Here is a 17,233-nt window from a genome sequence, read left to right as displayed (position 1 = left end):
TGTCATATTTATAAGCCAATGGTGTTATTTCAGAATCTCCGAAGGAAATGTGCCTCCGTGATAGGGAAGCAACTTGTTTATTCTAGACTTTTCTTCACTATATTTCTAACGTTGAGGAAATTGCTCAAAGAGGATTGGCAGAGTGAAGACAGATAAGAGAGACTGGATTGAGTTTGTGGAATGTATTAATTCAACTGATGTTTGTTCAACTCCAAATGAAGGATCCAGCATCCAGGGCACAGATCAGTGCAGGATATTCGCCCTCAGGGAACTTCCTGTCATTAGGGAGGCTGGCACCTGCTTGCAGTTAACAGAAATGTTAGCGTAGTTGCTCATTCTGCTTGGAAGCGGAGTCATTACCATTTCATTTAATGAACTTTTCCAAATGGAAAGAAAGCTTTGTACCCGCACGCACTGACTCTGGATGTAGAGGTTGAGAGCCCTGTGAAGCTCTTATTTAAACATGAAAATGGGTGTCAGCTTTAGGACTAAGTTCCGTTGGGAAGAACTGGGGGAAGGGAGCCATTTTTACGTGGCATTAGCCATACCACCTTTAATAAAAAACTAAGTGTAACTCAATGCATTTCCTGGCTGGCTGCAGTTACAGAAATCTTAACTGTCCAAAAATGTTTATTTTAAAGAGAAACGACTTCAATATTGGAGAATGCACAGAAAACTGTAGATTATAAGTAAATATTTTGTTCACATTGGGAGTTAAAAACATTGAGCCTGCTTCATCATGGTTATTAACGTGGACCTGTGTTGTTACGTTATAAGCAGAGGTTTACAGATCTGAGTTTCAAGGCTTGGCACTTGGAAATGAGCTGAGATTAGCATTAGAGAACAAGGCCTCTCCTGCCGTCTTGGGAGCTGAAATCCCAGGATCTCAACCTGAAAATCAGGGGCTAACACTCTGATATTGATCTATATACCTTCAGAAATACAGTTTTTAAAAAGAAACAATTTTTAAAACTAGAACATTTCTTTTTTTATTTCTTCATACTATGCAAGTTTATATACGTAGCTGTAAAAGGCAAAACGTAAGCTCGCTTTTTTAAAGATTCACGTGAAACTGTTTTCTTTCTGTGAATGGAAGAGTTTGACAGAGAAACACCTTGGTAAGCACCCATCGAGAATACGTTATTAGAACATGATTCTTTCTCCATTGGGCCCCATGAGGCCAAGCAGAACAATCCAGCAATAGAATGCAAATATGAGCATGCTTTCTTTAAGATGTATGATAAACTGTTTTCTGTCAGGAATGGAAGGATTTGACAGAGAAACACCTTTGTAAGTACACGTCGAGAATACGCAATTAGAATATTTTCTCAGTTGGGCCGTGTGAGGCAAGGAGGCATATCCAACCATAAAAGGCATTTGCATGTTTTCTGTAAGATTTCATCATAAGCAGTGTTCTGTCAGTGAATGGAAGCATTTGAATAGAGAAGCTTCTTTGTAAGCATACATTGACAATATGAAGAAACAATTATTGATCGAAAAAGCCATGCATTATTATATATTTTTTCCAATCTGCTTGTAATCAGTGTTTGTGTTTTTTCATCGTGTTTAATAGAGGCAACACATGACTGATCCCAGATACTCTGGGAAGATTTAATCTAAAATACCCCTTCTCTATTCAGGGATCTGATCATTTCTGTTCTTAACTAGGTTTTCATTGGTATTCTCTACTTTTCTAATAAAATAGTTTTTGAGCATTGCAATTTTCTTTCATTTTGTAGTAAGTAGCCTTATTCCTGTTTTATAGATAGAAAAAAAATAAAGTACAAAGATGTGTTTGCACTGTTAGAATTCTAATGCCACAGAATACTACTGTAAATGTTTCATTCCAATTGTGCCAGTTTTACTAATATCACATAGTACAGAAAGCCATAATTTTGTAAGAGTTTTCCCACTGTTCATTGCTTTCTAACTCAGTGGCTTTTTGTCCCGTTGTTGTTGTTGTTGTTTTTGAGATGTGGTCTCGCACTGTCGCCTAGGCTGGAGTGCAACTGCACGATCTTCACTCACTGCAGCCTCCGCCTCCCGGGTTCAAATGATTCACCTGCCTCAGCCTTCTGAATAGCTGGGATGACAGGTGCCCGCCACCACGCCCAGCTAATTTTTGAATTTTTAGTAGAGACGGGGTTTCACCATGTTTGCCAGGCTGGTCTCGAACTCCTGACCTCGTGATCCACCCGACTCGGCCTCCCAAAGTGCTGGGATTGCAGGCATGAGCCACTGCGCGTGGCCAACTCAGTGGCTTTTTAAAAAATCGTGGTGAAATATACATAACAAGGTAAGCCATTTTAACCACATTGTTGTGCAACCATCTCCACCATCCATCTCCAGAACTTTTTCATCATCCCAAACCAAAACTCTGTATCCATAATACAATTCCTCCCCATTCCCTTCTCCCAGCCCCTGGGAAGCAGCATTCTACTTTCTGTGAGTTTGACTCTTCTAGGGAGCTCATATAAATGGAATTGTACAGTACTTGTCTTTTTGTGACTGGTTTATTTCACTTAGCCTGATGTCTTCAAGGTTTGTCTATGTGGTAGCATGTGTGACAATTTCCTTCCTTTTTAAGGCTGAAAAATGCCTAATATCTGTCTTGTATGGATAGACCACATTGCTTATTCTTTCATCCCTTGCTGGATCTGACTCAGTGTTTTTATACTGAGGGTCACAGCCCGCATTTTAAAACATAAAGTAGATAAAGAAATATGTGCCCATATGAGGTATTTGTATTGTTTTGTGAGCCCGTGCACACATGTGTCTGTCTGCATTGTGATGTAAAATGTTTTTCTGGTTGTCAGTTGCTGTTAGAAAAGTTCAGAAGCTGTACCCTAAAGATCTTTTAGATGTTAGGTTTCCCTGGGCCCCTGTGCCTGCGTGAGCTCCTTTGTGACGTGTGTGGTGTTCCCTTGGTGTCCAGGCCATCACACAGTGCTTTTTCTTGGCTGTGTTTGTATTGCTCTCCATTGAAAAACTTCTTGGCCGGGCACAGTGGCTCATACCTGTAATCCCAGCACTCTCAGAGGTTGAGGTGGGCAGATCTCTTGAGGTCGGGAGTTCGAGACCAGCCTGGCCAACATGGTGAAATGCCTTCTCTGCTAAAAATACAAAAATTAGCTGGGGTGGTGGTGTGCTCTTGTAATCCTAGTTACTCAGGAGGCTGAGGCAGGAGAATCGCTTGAACCTGGGAGGTGGAGGCTGCAGTGAGCCAAGAGTGCCCCACTACACTCCAGCCTGGGCGATAGAGCGAGACTCCATCTCAAAAAAAAACAAAACAAAACCAAAAAGCTTCTTTAGCATGTGATCCCTAGCACAGGGAAGTACAAGCTACTTAAACTAGCAATTCTAAAAAATATGCCACCTGCTTTATTCAGTGCAAGAAGCTTAACCCCTTTTTAGTGCTTATTATTGACTCATACAGATAACTTAGTATTAGGAGCTACTTTCCCAATGGTCAGTAAAGTCAGTGTTTTCATTAAAGGTCAGTATGAAAGACTGTTAATAAAGGAGGCCATATTTCTTTTCCTGGTGTGTTCTCCAATGGGGCACACTGTGCCCTAGAGTAATATGAGTTTTGGAATAAAACAGGCCTGGATTCAATCATCCTGTTATTTGCTAACTGTGGCCAATTATACACGAATTACAAAGAGATTTCACCATCTTCATACAGAATTTATAGGGCCATATATGACTTGTGTCCGGAGTGGAGATGCTTTAGGGAAAAGTGTGAATGTAATGTTATTAAAAATCAAGTAATTTTATTTCCTACCCTTCGTACTAACAGTATAATTTCATAATTCTTTTTCTAGGAGTTGACTAAAATGTACTAATAATATGTGAGAGGTCTGTGTGCTAAGCCTTTTCTCAGTCTCCTCTCTTGGCCAGTTGTGGTCCATTGGATAAAAACAGTATGTCTGGCCTGCTAGTCTGATTGGCTGCCAAGAGGTGGACAGTTGTGATCAGCTACATGGGCTTTGTTCTGAGACTTGGGTGACGGCGGAAACTCCTGATTGGCAGGAACTCTGCAAGTGTAGGTGGGAGCAGTGTTTCCCAAATGCTGTTTGCCCAGGGCACACTTGTACTGGTCTGCAAAATGTCCTACTGAAGATCCTTTTTAATAATGTGTAGGTTAAAACAACAACAAAACCAGGGTTCAGTTTTGAGATATTGGATAGATTATATCCACCGTGCATACATATTGTGATGTCTCAGGGTACAGAATGTAAAGAGTAACAGTTCACTCTTACAGATTCAGTTGGGAATAACTGTGTCAGGATGCCTGAGGAATATCACCTTGTTATCTATTTATTAAATACTAATTCAAAATTTTTTCTCAGGGTGGCATGCATATTCAGTAGTGTTTGTGTATTGTACTAAACCCTGTTCTTACTGAACTGATATTTTGCATTTTTTATAAGCAGAGGGAAGCTGAACCCTTAAGTATCTACCCTGGTCTTGTGGCATTTCATGTTGAGAGCACCAAAATATTTTCTGTGTCATGGGATGGGTAGATTATGAGAGAAGGAGCAGAAAGAGCAGATAAACTCCTGGGCCCTAGGGTGTTTTTTTTTTTTAAATATATCATGTATCTACAATGATCATTTGGAAGGAATCCAAGTGAATCAAGTGTGAGTCAAACAGCATTGTTTATAGAAGCTGTTGTAGTCTGTTCTATGCTGCTGTAGTGGAATACCACAGACTGGGTAATTTACAAAGAAAATAAACTTATTTACTTATTTATTTATTTTGAGATGGAGTTGCCCAGGCTGGAGTGCAGTGGTGTGATCCCAGCTTACTGCAACCTCTGCCTCTGGGGTCTGTGTGATTCTCCTGCCTCTGCCTCCCAAGTAGCCGGGACTACAGGCATGTTCCACCATGTCCTGCTAATTTTGTGTGTGTGTGTGTGTTTTTAGTAGAGATGGGGTTTCACCATGTTGGTTGTCTAGGCTGGTCTTGAACTCCTGACCTCAAGTGATCCTCCTGCCTTGGCCTCCCAAAGTGCTGGGATTGCAGGCGTGAACCACCGCACCCAGCCAAAAATGTGTTTCTTATAGTTCTGGAGACTGGGAAGTCCAAGGTCGAGGGCCTGCATCTGGCGAGGGCCTTCTTGCTGCATCATCCCATGGTGGAAGGTGGAAGGGCAAAAGAGGAAGGGGGCCGAACTCTTCCATTTTATATCCCACTTCCACGATAACAGCATTACTCCATTCATGAGGTGGAGCCCTCATGGCCTCATCACTGTTGCATTGAGGATTAAGTTGCAACATATGAACTTTGGGGGACAGAGTCAAACCTTAGCAGACAGTTTTCAGAGCTTTCCACCGAGCCTGTTTCTCTCCACAGTGCACTGACTGAGCAGGGCTGCGGCACTGGGAGGTAGCTGGTGTCTGCCATGCACTGGGCTTGGTGCAGGAGTTGAAATGTACTTGTGGGCCAGATATCACCAAGTGGGCATCTGTATGTGCCTCTGCAATGGTAATTCTACTCTTGCTGCTTTGATATGTATTTGCTATTTCCTGATAATTTAGTAATAACAATCTAGAACTGGAAGGAAACTCCTTGTTTTAGAGGGGGAAGGATCCTTCAGCCCAGAGATCAGACAGATATAGTTGGGCAGAATTGGGACTGGAACTCAAGTCCCTTCTGCTTGTAGTTTTTTTCCACTCTAATATATATGTATATCTATGTATACATACACCTATACATACATATATACACACACACACTCATATATATATATATATATATATATATTTTTTTTTTTTTTTTAAAGAGGTGGGGTCTCTCTGTCACCCAGGTGGAAATTCAGTGGCTATTCACAGATGTGATCATAGCGCACTATAGCCTCAAACTCCTGGGTGCAAGCGATCCTCTGGAGTAGCTAGGACCACAGGTGCACACCACTGCACCTGTCTTCCGCTATGTTAAACATAGCCCTTCCCCATAGAGAATTCTCAGCACATTTTATAAAGTGGGCTGTGATGCCATGAATCCCAGCCTCGGGAGGGCCATTCTGATTGGTCTCAGGCCTCCATGCTGTAGGTGTTGTGGTGATGCTCTAAGAAGTGCGAGAACTTGGCCTCCTCCAATTGGAGATTGACTCACGCATGCGTCCTGCAGTCAGGTTGTGTGAGTGTCACAACGGGGATGGTACCCACCCAGGGCTGGAGAGGTCTGCGTGCATATTTGCTTACAAGTAGAGGAGCTGATTTTTTTTTTACCGGCAAGTACATTTCACCAGTGCTGCCAGCATGTTCTCTTGGTCTGGAAGGCCAGTAACTGGTACCAGAGTTGGTACGGTTTGTTTTTCATTGTTTGCTCTGGCTTCTGTGCCGGATGAGGTCATTCAGTTGCATACAGTTCCTGCTTTCAGAAGTTGCTAGAGTGTTTCTCTTTGAACTTGAACTGTGGCTCTTTTGATATCCAGAAAGAGAGTTCTTTGGGGGGATGGTTAATTCTTGTTTTGGGTGCTTTTCTTCACCGCTCTAAGGAACTACCACAGTCAGAAGGTGCATTCTTACTGCGATCTTTTTATTTGCTACCTTGGGCTTGAGGAGCCTGCCTGTATCTACCGAGGTGAGGTTAGGTCAGTCTCTGTAACCGTTCGTCACTTAGGCCTTGATGGGTGACATGGATGGGGATGACTTCCTGGGCTAACTCTTCTCTTGCTAACGGATGATTTTTCACCACCTTGAATGCTCATGATTAAAACATAAACAAGAAAATAGATATCCGAGGTAAGAATAAGCACTGGGACCTTTCTACGGCTGTTGAATAATGTAGTCCTTCTCTAGAAAATGTTGTGTGAACTTAGACTTGTTAACAGAATAGCAGACCTGTATGAGACTAAATAAAAATTATATGTTGTTACAGTGAGTGGTATTGAATAGTGTGTCTTTGCTAGGAAGAGAGCTTTGTAATAGGCTGTGTCTTGTGTAGTCGTGAACTATTTTTTTTTCCTAAAATTTCTTCAGATGCCAACCATGTCTGTCAAACTCTGGATGAGTCGCCATTTACTTCGCTTTTTAAGAAATCTTTTTGGATCCACTAACTTGTATCTGCATTATTTTATCCATGCTCTATTAAGTGTCTAGGATCCTGATAATTACGCATTTTCTCTGAAGATATCTATTTCCAGTAAAATTTGACTGTCTAGTGAAGATTGTAGGCCTGATAATATATTTTGAAGTACTTGTTATGGTCTGACTGTGTGTGTCACCCCCAAAATGCATATGTTGAAATTTGAACCCCTTATGTTATGGTTTTAGGAGGAGGGGCCTTGGGGAGTCCTGAGAATGGGATTAGTGCTTCCAGGAGAAGAGACAGGAGAGCTTTTTTCTCACTCTTCCTGCTGTCCACCATGTGAGGACACAGCCAGAAGGTGGCTGTGTGCCAGTCAGGAAGGGAGCCCTCACCAGACACCCGATCTGCTGGCACCTTGATCTTGGACTTCCCAGCCTCTAGAATTGTGAGAAGTAGACAAGTGTTGTTTAAGGCTCCCAGCCTATGGCAGCTTGTTATAGCAGCCTGAGCTAAGACATATTTGATTTTAGCAAAATAGCACTTGATTTGAAAGCATTCTGCTCATTGCCTTCACCTCTTCGTTCATAGTTGTGGATAAAAAAAGAAAAAAAAAAAGAACACGCGACCACAACAAAACACTGATAGGTGCTGAGTTTAATTTGCTTCTTTTTTTTGAGATGGAGTCTTACTCTGTCATCCAGGCTGGAGTGCAGTGGTGCAGTCTTAGCCCACTGCAACCTCTGCCTCCCAGGTTCAAGCGATTCTCCTGCCTCAGCCTCCCAAGTAGCTGGGATTACAGGAACTCGCCACCACGCCCAGCTAATTTTTGTATTTTTAGTAGAGATGAGGGTTCACCATGTTGGCCAGGCTGGTCTTGAACTCCTGACTGCAAGCGATCCGCCCACCTTGGCCTCCCAAAGTGCTGGGATTATAGGCGTCAGCCACCGCGCCCGGCCTTTAATTTGCTTCTTATTCCTTGGTTAGGATTAGGGGGAGAATGTCTTGGGTGGCCGCTGTGGAAACAGCATTTCCAGTCCCTGTCGGTACTTGTCTAAGGAGATTTAAATGCTCTCCTTCCTCTTGGGCAGTCATTCTCACAGTGGCTATGGCTTGTCTTGCTACATACACTGTGTAACCACCCTGCCCTGCTGGGCCTTGGTGTACACAGATATTGGGTAAAAATCTAATGTTGACCTAGACAAACAGATCACACACACACACACACACACACACACACCCCCCCACACACCCCACATTTTTTTGGTGGGTACGTTTTCAATGTCGTTTCATTTCAGAAAAAATGTGGGCTACCCTTATGTTAACATAGGACACTTAATTACCTTGTATGCATTCACATTTATTTACATACAGTTTTTTTTCTGTAGCAATGATAAATGCTATCCTAAGTAATATTGGCTTAATGTTTGGATGCTTTAATTTATAAAAGCTTTCCCTTCTGTGGCTCATGACAGTGATTTATATATTTATTGGTAGCTCTGTTTTAGAAAAGGGACTGAGTTGCTGGGTGTTTCTGCCCTAGTTTCTGGTTTCCGGGAACCTTTGGGCTCGCCCAGCCTGCCTGGTTGGTTGTTGGCTGAGGCTGGGCAAAGTTCTTGAAACTGTTGACACCTGTGAGGCTCTCTGTCCATCTCAGTAGGGCGTGAGAGTTCCAGATCTTGTTTGGGGAAGCACGGCCTTGTATTGAGGAGGGAGAAGGGAAGAAAGAACTTGATTATGTCAGAGAAGAGACAGAGGAACCTTGGTTTCCCTCAAGGTCTCAAGTCTGGAGTACCTGTCACTTCTGCTGACCCGTGAGCTGACTGTGTGAGGGCTCCACACCTCCAGTCCTGGCCTATTTCCATCTTCCCCAAAACTTGAGAGGAAGGTTACACTGAACAGAAGTACCTGTGGTGTTCTTGAGTTGAGGAATTTTTTTCTGCTATATTTTTTCTAAATGATGCTAAACTTTTTGCTGGAACAATATGTTAAGTCTGTCTAGCTTCCCGAGGACTTAGATCACCACATGTTATGATCTTAATGTAACACATGTGTGCATGTGCACACACACACACACACACACACACGTGCACAATGCAAACTGCTGCTCACCACAACACAACATGTACCCTCCCCTTCCTTTCATGGGGATAGGATAACTCGAATCTTCCTTCTGACTTTTATTGTCAAGAAATATTTTCTACACTCTCTATTTCTATGTCAGTTATTGGCAGTTATATCTGCAAACCCATGAGAGTTTTCTGGATTCAGATAACAAACACACATAATTTGTGGAATATGAGGAATTTAAGGAGACTCGAGGGTGGGCAAAGATTTGAATAAACATCAGAACGAGGATGATGATTTGTGAAACAGACCTCTGAGAATTGAGTTCCAAGAGCAACAGACCTTTCGATGAGAACCAAAAAATTCATTCTGTAGCTCAGAAAATTCCTAACTTCATTTCTTCAGGATAAACTTGTCATTATACCAAATAGCAATCTCAGTGTGTTAAAATCTACCTATGCACTGTGTCCCACAGACATCGTCAGACGCCAGCTCCCCTGGTGTTGCCATTTATTATGTTGCCGACGATTCTGGGATTTAGGATCCCACCCTCATGCCCTGTCCCTCCCACTCCTTGCAGGTTCCTGGGACTGCTCTTTGCCTCCGCCTTCCACCCCACCCTCACTCCCTTCCCTTCCAGCCTCTTCCACCAGGTGCTGTGCTCCTGCCTTGGGATCAGCCAGCTCCCGTGCTGCCTTCTTCCCCAGTATCTTCACCTCCTAGTCTAACCCAGAGATCAGCCACCCTCCTCCTACCCGAGTATCTTCACCTCCTGGTCTAACCCAGAGATCAGCCACCCTCCTCCTACCCGAGTATCTTCACCTCCTGGTCTAACCCTCAGATCAGGCAGCCTCCTCTTACCTGAGTATCTTCACCTCCTGGTCTAACCCTGGGATCATCAGCCAGCCTCCTCCTCTAGCATCTTCACCTCCTGGTCTAACCCTGGGATCATCAGCCAGCCTTCTCCTCCCCCAGTATCTTCACCGCCTGGTCTAACCGAGAGCCACTCTCTGAGTTCACTGCTGCCTCGGCTCCCTTGGGAATGGGAGTGCACCTTCTCCCACCCCGTGTATGCCTTGGGATCTGGAGGCAGGGCTCAGGTTCCTGCCCTCCTGGCCACTTTGGGGTCATGACCCTTCCCCTCACTGCTGCATTAGCCTTGTCTTGGTCATATTCTGTCCTCTACCCTCAGCGCTAGCATTTCCTGGTCGTAGCTCGTCGTTCGTTCATTGAAAGTTTTGGCCCCTGGCTCGCAGTCATCTGTTGCAGGGGTCAGTATTTGTCAAAGCTCACCGGAGACTCCATGGCAGCTGGAGCTGAGTGACCAGCAGCCTGGTTTGCCTGAGACTGAAGTGGTGGCAGGAGCTTTATGGGATGGGGATGTTCAGTCTGAGGACTAAGTAGTTTCACAGGACGCAGGACTTTCAGTGCTCAAACTAGGAGGAGGAGGTTACCCTAAAAAGACACTGTTAATACCAGGAACCGCTTCTGAGCTGAAATCCAGAGATCCCACTCACCAGAAGCTTCTGTCCTTCAGCTCAGCTGACAGATTACAATAAGAACATCAGATTTTTCCCATTCCAGGTCCCTTTCCAACCCCTCTGCTCCTGCTGGACTTCGCCTCTGCTTTTAAATTCCAGCATTTCAGCGATGCGCTTGTCAACCCACTGGAATCCCTTCCTTCACCGTCCTGGAGGATTGGGCAGCCCACCCATGCCTGTACCTGGACTTCTGAGTTCTGCCAGAGAAGGTTACACAGTTGCCTCTCTATGATCCTGATCTCTGCCTCACCAGGGCCTCAGCACTGCCTGGAAATCAAATTTTCCTCATCAGCCCTCTTCCTCTCCATAATGACTTTTCCATCCTCCTCCACACTTCTTAAATCTCTAAGTTCATACTGAGCCTATCCCTCCTCCTCTCATTTCACTCTCGGCAGATGATCTTTCCACAGCTCACGGGACAGTCGTGCGAAGGCCATTCTCTGACCTTCCCACTGCCCCTTTGCAAATCTGCCTGCTCCTGGACCTGTACTTTTCTCATTTTTCTGTTTATAGTGAAAGAGGAATCTTATTTATTCTGTAGAAATCCATTTCTGCACCACCATTCTCTCCCACCTTCAATTTATTTATTTATTTATATTTATTTATTTATTTATTTATTTATTTGAGACGGAGTCTCGCTCTGTCACCCAGGCTGGAGTGCAGTGGCACGATCTTGGCTCACTGCAAGCTCCGCCTCCTGGATTCACGCCATTCTCCTGCCTCAGCCTCCAAAGTAGCTGAGACTACAGGCGTCCGCCACCACGCCTGGCTAATTTTTTTGTATTTTTTAGTGGAGACGGGGTTTTACTGTGTTAGCCAGGATGGTCTCCATCTCCTGACCTCGTGATCTGCCTGCCTCAGCCTCCCAAAGTGCTGGGATTACAGGCGTAATCCCACCCTGCCCGGCCCCTGCCTGGCCACTGTGCCCGGCCCCACCTCCGATGTAAACCTCTCTCCTGGTATTTCCTTCTCATTAGCATTTACAAGTGCTCAGGTCTCTCCTATCTTAAGACAAAAACAGAACCCAACCCCTTCTTGGAACTCTCCTCTTTCAGTGACCACTTTCTGTCTCCATCACTTGATGAAACATTTTGAGAGCATGTTCTACTTTCTGCCTTGTTCTATTACCTACTGCTACACCGCAAATGATTGCACACTCAGTATCATAAACAACCTGTGTTGGTTCCCTCACCAGTTCTGTGGCTCAGGAGCCCGGGCACAGCCTAGCTGGTTTCTGTGCTTCAGGCTCTCACCAGGCTGCTGTCCAGGTGGGCGCCAGGGCTGTGGTCTCATCAGAGGCTCAACTGAGGAAGAGTGTTTCCAGGCTCCCTCAGGTCATGGGCAGAATTCATTTCCCTGCAGTTGTGGGACGAGGGTCGCCTGCAGTTCCATGCCGCACAGGTCCTTACTTTCTTACAGCTGGCAAGGATGGAAGATTGCAGCATGATGGCTTCACAGGAGTGACATCTCATCACCTTTGCCATCTTCTGTTGTTAGAAGCAGGTGACAGGTGAACAGTAGGTGGAGAGGAATGTGGGATCACCTTAAAGTCACTGTGTTACCTACTTATTCTTTCATTCCCCTTTCACTCCTCAATCCACTAGATTCTGTTTTTTATCTCTGCTACTTTAGTGAAACTGATACCAGAGGGTCAGGATTGGCTAGAAAATTTTCTGGGCCCAGGACAAAGTGAAAATACAGGGTTCTTTGTTCAAAAATTAAGATTTTCAAGATGGTAGCAGCAAAGCACTAAACGAAGCGTGGGGCCCCTCAGGCATGGGGCCTGTGAAGGTCCCATGCCCACGAAGCCAGTGCTGCATAGAGGCCTTAGGTCCGCCCTGCTGCGAGTTCCGTGGGGCCCTTGGGTTGTGTTCCTGCTTGGCCTCTCAGCAGCATTTGCCAGCTGGGATTTACCACTGTGGAGCACATCCTCCTCTGTGAAACATCCCCTTGCCCTCTGAGCGCCTGAGACACTCTCCCCTGGGTTTCCTTCTCCCTCTTGATTATACCCTTCAGCCTCCTTTGCAACCTCCGATTCCTCTCCCCACCCCTTTATATTTGGGTATTTTGAGGACACTTTTGCTACCCTGCTGAAGAATTATCAGCAGTTTCAGCCACTTCGTTTGCTGTAAGATTTTGGCTGTCACATCTACGTATCCAGCCCATACCTAACTTGTGAGCTCAAGCACCTATGTCAGTGCATCCTTTCTAGTCTTGCATGCTTTCCAGGTATCTAAAATGCAGTGAGTCTCTAACAGATTTCCTTGTTTTCTCTGATCCATTGAACTGGTTCTTCCTCAGTGTCGTCTGTTTCAGCACTTGGCCTCACTCTTTACCCGGGGAGTCTGGGTTTGTATCTGTGCCCTAACCCCAGGCCTGAGCCCCATCTTTCTTCTGGCTCATCTTGTGCTCCAAGCCCATGCGCCTATTTCTACCGAGGGTTCTCCCCTTGGACTGCATTTCATCACATGCTCTCCCTGGACTTCCGTGGTCTGTTCTCATGGTGATCTCGGCTTCCTCTGTTAAAACCCAGCACACTTCATTGCTACTCCTTTGTCGAATGCCTGCTTCCCCCAGTAGAAAATAAGCTATGATAAATAAGTCCATGAGGCGGGGAGTTTTACTGCTTTATCCTCAATGTCAAGACATATGCCTGGCACATGCTATACGCTCAATAAATATGTGTTTTAATGAAAGAGTTTGTTTTAATTTTCAGCCCAGTTTTTTAAAGAATTAAATTGATTTTTTAGAGACCGGGTCTTGCTGTGTTGCCCAGGCTGGTCTTGAACTCTTGGGCTCAAGTGATCCTCCCGCCTCAGACTTCCAAGTAGCTGGGATTACAGGCATGAGCCACCATGCCCAGCCCAGCCCAATTTTTCAAGTGTGACCATTTTGTTGTTTTAGAACGAAAGTGTAGAAAATACTGTATACGGAAGAGTAGGACAATGGTATAGTAGGATTCCTGTTCTTGAGATATTAGAAATATCTGTAATGTTATAATAGTTTTGGGCCTTTCAGTTGGATTGTTACTGATTAGAAAGTAAAGCTGTAACAGGAAATAAATGGGTGTTTTCTTATTTCTGTTGCGATCTGGGCACTAACAGGTGGAAGGAAACTGGTGCCATTTGCCCTGCAGAATTCACAGAATTAACTTGTGCAATTTGGGTGGGAGGAAGTAAAAATAGGTGATGATTAACCATGGAGATGTGAGTGTAGTTCAGATACCGTCATCTGAATCAGTTTGTCCTTACCACAGCAAAAATGTTTTGATAATATTTTGTCTTATTTTTTTTTTTTTAAACAAATAAGTGGTGAGGTAGTCGTGGTGAAAGATCTGCATCTCTGATTCTTGGGGGCGCTGTTTCCTCACAAACCTGCAGTATCTGCTTTGAAAACTATTTTGATGTAGAACGGTGAAATGGATCAAGTATTTGGGGGCCTAATTATTCAGAGACTAAATGTGGCCGGAAGAGGAAGAATTCTACCCAAGAAAGCTGCCGCTGATCTGCTCAACGTCTCGGAGCAGTCTCTTTTTAAGCAGAAGTCAGTAACAAGCAAACACAATGGCATTGGATTTATTTATCTGTTAAACTCTTCATTCTGTTACCTACTGGGTCTCAGTCTTTTTGGCCTCAGGACCCCTTTACACTGTTTTAAAAAGTATTTGAGAATCTTAAAGAACTTTTTTTTGGTTATATCTATTGATATTTTACTATGTTAAAAATTGAAACTGAGAAATTTTAAAAGTTCACTTAAAAATAACAAACAATAATAAACCTGTTACATACTAATAAAAAGGCCACTTATAATGAAGAATAACCTTCCTAAAACAAAAAAAGTATGAGATGAATGTTTCACATTGTTTTATTTATCTCTTTAGTGATTTTTTAAAGTGAAAACCAAAAAAATATTTAGTGAGAAGAGCGACACTGTTTTCCATTTTTGTGAATCTGTTTCATAACCGGCTTTGATAGAAAATAGCTGTGTTCTCATGTCTGCTTCTGTAATCAGTCTGTCGGGATAAGTTGTTTTGGGGGTCGTATATGCAGAAAATCTAGTTTCACACAGTTACATCATTGGGAAAGGTCAGAGAATTGAAATAACCTTTTCAGATAATTACGGACATTCTTGCTTGATACCACACCAAAACCTGACGAGTGGTAGTGTCTGAAAGGTTAGTTACAATATTCTGAAGCCATAGCAATGATCTTTCCTACTGTGTTACATTAAAATTAATTTGTCTATCTTGCATTTTGAATAGGACAATAGAGGAATAGCTAAGTCAGCTATAATACATTCCTGTAATGGCAGATTTTGCAGCCATATATTGAAAAAGTTATTACAGGTAAAATGCTTACAAATGTAATAAATTGTCTATTTAATATCCCAATTTTGCTAAAAAATGAAAAGAGGTGTGTATTGTATTAGTTGAAAGGAAATGTATCAAAATATAAATATTTTAAATGATGCATTCATGGACGAAATTTTCTTTATACTTTTCTGTATTTTCCAAATTTTGTGTGATCAGCACATTGCTTTTAAAATCAGAAGAAAAAAATAAGTATTTTTTGTTACGAGAGAAATGTTTGTTAAACTGTCTCCCTCATCTGTAGGTTGCCTTCTACGTGTAAAACCACAGTATTTCCAATTTGAGTGGTAACAAAGATCTGTTTTCTCCCTCAAGTTTTTATTTATTTAACAGACTATTGTAACCTTTCTGTGGCTGTTTTAAGCTTCACAGTTTTTCCGCTTTATTTCAGTAGTAGTTCATCGATTGAATAGAGAAGTTTTGACTTGTTCAAGAAAAGTTGCATAAATTAAACTTTCACATGTAGCAGAGACATAATTTGCTTTTTCTCATTTCTGTTATAACTCAGGCAAGTTCTATTTCTTATCTAAGTGAAATGGCAAAAGAATATCTTGTCCTATAGGATAACAGAGCTACTCTCATGATTGAGAAATAACATGGAAATTAGCATGCAATCAGCTTCTGAGTTATTGTGTCTGAGCTGTTTGCCAATGGTGTGAGTGTCACAGTTTTATGGCTGGAAGTTCAAGTAGCTTCAGAAATGCAAAGGGCAGCTCACATCTGGGGATTAGTTCCCTGCTTACCCCTGGATTTAGAAAGGATGTTTGCAACTAATAAGGTGGCTGACGTGGTATTGTCGTAAAGGATTGCTACTTCCAGAATTTTGTGTCTTTTGTGGACAGGACTCCAAATTTGATGATCATCTGTTTTCCTGCAAGTGGAAGATTTCATCATGTTTTTATTTCTTTGTTTTACATTTCCTATGATATAGTTGATTATTAAGATGTCTACAGAAGCTACAAAGCACCCACAAAGCAGGAAATTAGCAACTCTGCCTCTACCACTTGTAGTAAAGCTTAAAGACATTATCACTGACTTCTCCAGCTGAATGTATAGTTCTGTGGCTTTAGTTAAATGTGTCAGTGACTCTCAGGGTTTAGAATCTCTCCCAAGACTATTTAGGAAGGTGCATCACCCTTTGAAGTGTAGACTGTGATGGAAAACTACTTAATTGCATATTCTAATATTGTTTTAGATTAAAAGACCATTCTGTCCTCTGCTTAAAACAATTGAAGATATTATATTTGAGGGCATCCCTACTGGTTAATATCATCATTACATTTGAAAATGTTCAAATTTACTTTCCATCACTAAGTATGAGTTGAACTTTTTGGAGTAGAAAATGCACTCTAAGGCCGGGCGCAGTGGCTCACACCTGTAATCCTACCACTTTGGGAGGCCAAGGCGGGTGGATCGGTTGAGGTCAGGAGTTCGAGACCAGCCTGGCCAACATGGTGCAACCGTGTCTCTTCTAAAAATACAAAAAATTAGCTGGGCGTGGTGGCACTTGCCTGTAGTCCCAGCTACTCGGGAGGCTGAGGGAGGAGAATCCCTTGAACCCTGGAGGCAGAGGTTGCAGTAAGCCGAGGTCATGCCACTGCACTCCAGCCTGGGTGACAGAGTGAGACTCTGTCTCAAAAAAAAAAAAAAACAAGAAAAGAGAAGAAGATACACTCTGAGTATACCTAATGGTTTATTCTTTTTTATTGTTGAATCCACTATTTACATTTCTTTCTTTCTTCTGTGTATTAAACTGGACTAGGAAAGGTTTACAGATCTAAATAAGGAATGAGGAGTGTTATTATTATTGTAATGCCATGACCACAAACTGTGGTGCCTCTCGCCCTTGCCCCCCGCTGTGGTTTTGAGGGTAGGAAGCCTTACCATAACCCAGTTCCTGATCATGCTGCCTCCCTGCCGCTTTCCTGGTCAGGCCTCTTCGCTGTCCCCACCCACCCCAGGCCTCTGTGTTTGCTGCTCCGTCTGCCTGAAGCTCTTTCCCTTGGTAGCCCTTGGCTCTGTCCCTCACTTCCTTCAGGTGTCTGCTGTCTTCTCAGCGCGGTGTTTCATGAATATCCACAATAGTGCAGCCTGCCACTCCGTTGCCTTACCTGTATTTCCCTGCGTGGCACTTTGCACGGCCTGATATTATATTTCCCTCGGTTTGTCAGTTGGCTGCCTGCCCCTGAATGCAGGCTCCAAGAGGGCAGCGGCTTTGTGT

The 17,233-nt window shown here is 43.4% G+C and overlaps 1 protein-coding gene across 6 annotated transcripts in view; it reads left to right on the top strand.

Moving 5' to 3' along the window:
• FAM107B (family with sequence similarity 107 member B) overlaps positions 1-17,233 on the top strand; it is an 85,887-nt gene that overhangs the window by 25,693 nt on the left and 42,961 nt on the right. Inside the window, exon 1 of one of the 6 annotated variants that reach the window (XM_063669571.1) lies at positions 1,273-1,290. The exons of 3 other annotated variants lie outside the window; for them this stretch is intronic. Coding sequence is in view for 1 of the 3 variants with exons in the window: in XM_063669569.1 (XP_063525639.1) it covers positions 10,753-10,852 (100 nt within the window). In the remaining 2 variants the exon portion in view is untranslated. Of the gene's footprint in view, positions 1-1,272; positions 1,291-6,514; positions 6,592-10,691; positions 10,853-17,233 lie in introns of those variants that run through there. 2 more of the 6 variants (XM_054503746.2, XM_063669569.1) reach the window with 2 other exon arrangements.

Source organism: Pongo pygmaeus, chromosome 8 (genome assembly GCF_028885625.2).
Source record: "Pongo pygmaeus isolate AG05252 chromosome 8, NHGRI_mPonPyg2-v2.0_pri, whole genome shotgun sequence".
In the NCBI taxonomy this organism is placed as follows: domain Eukaryota; kingdom Metazoa; phylum Chordata; class Mammalia; order Primates; family Hominidae; genus Pongo; species Pongo pygmaeus.
The sequence above is the reverse complement of the archived record's forward strand: the minus strand, read 5'-3'. Positions and strand labels throughout refer to the sequence as shown.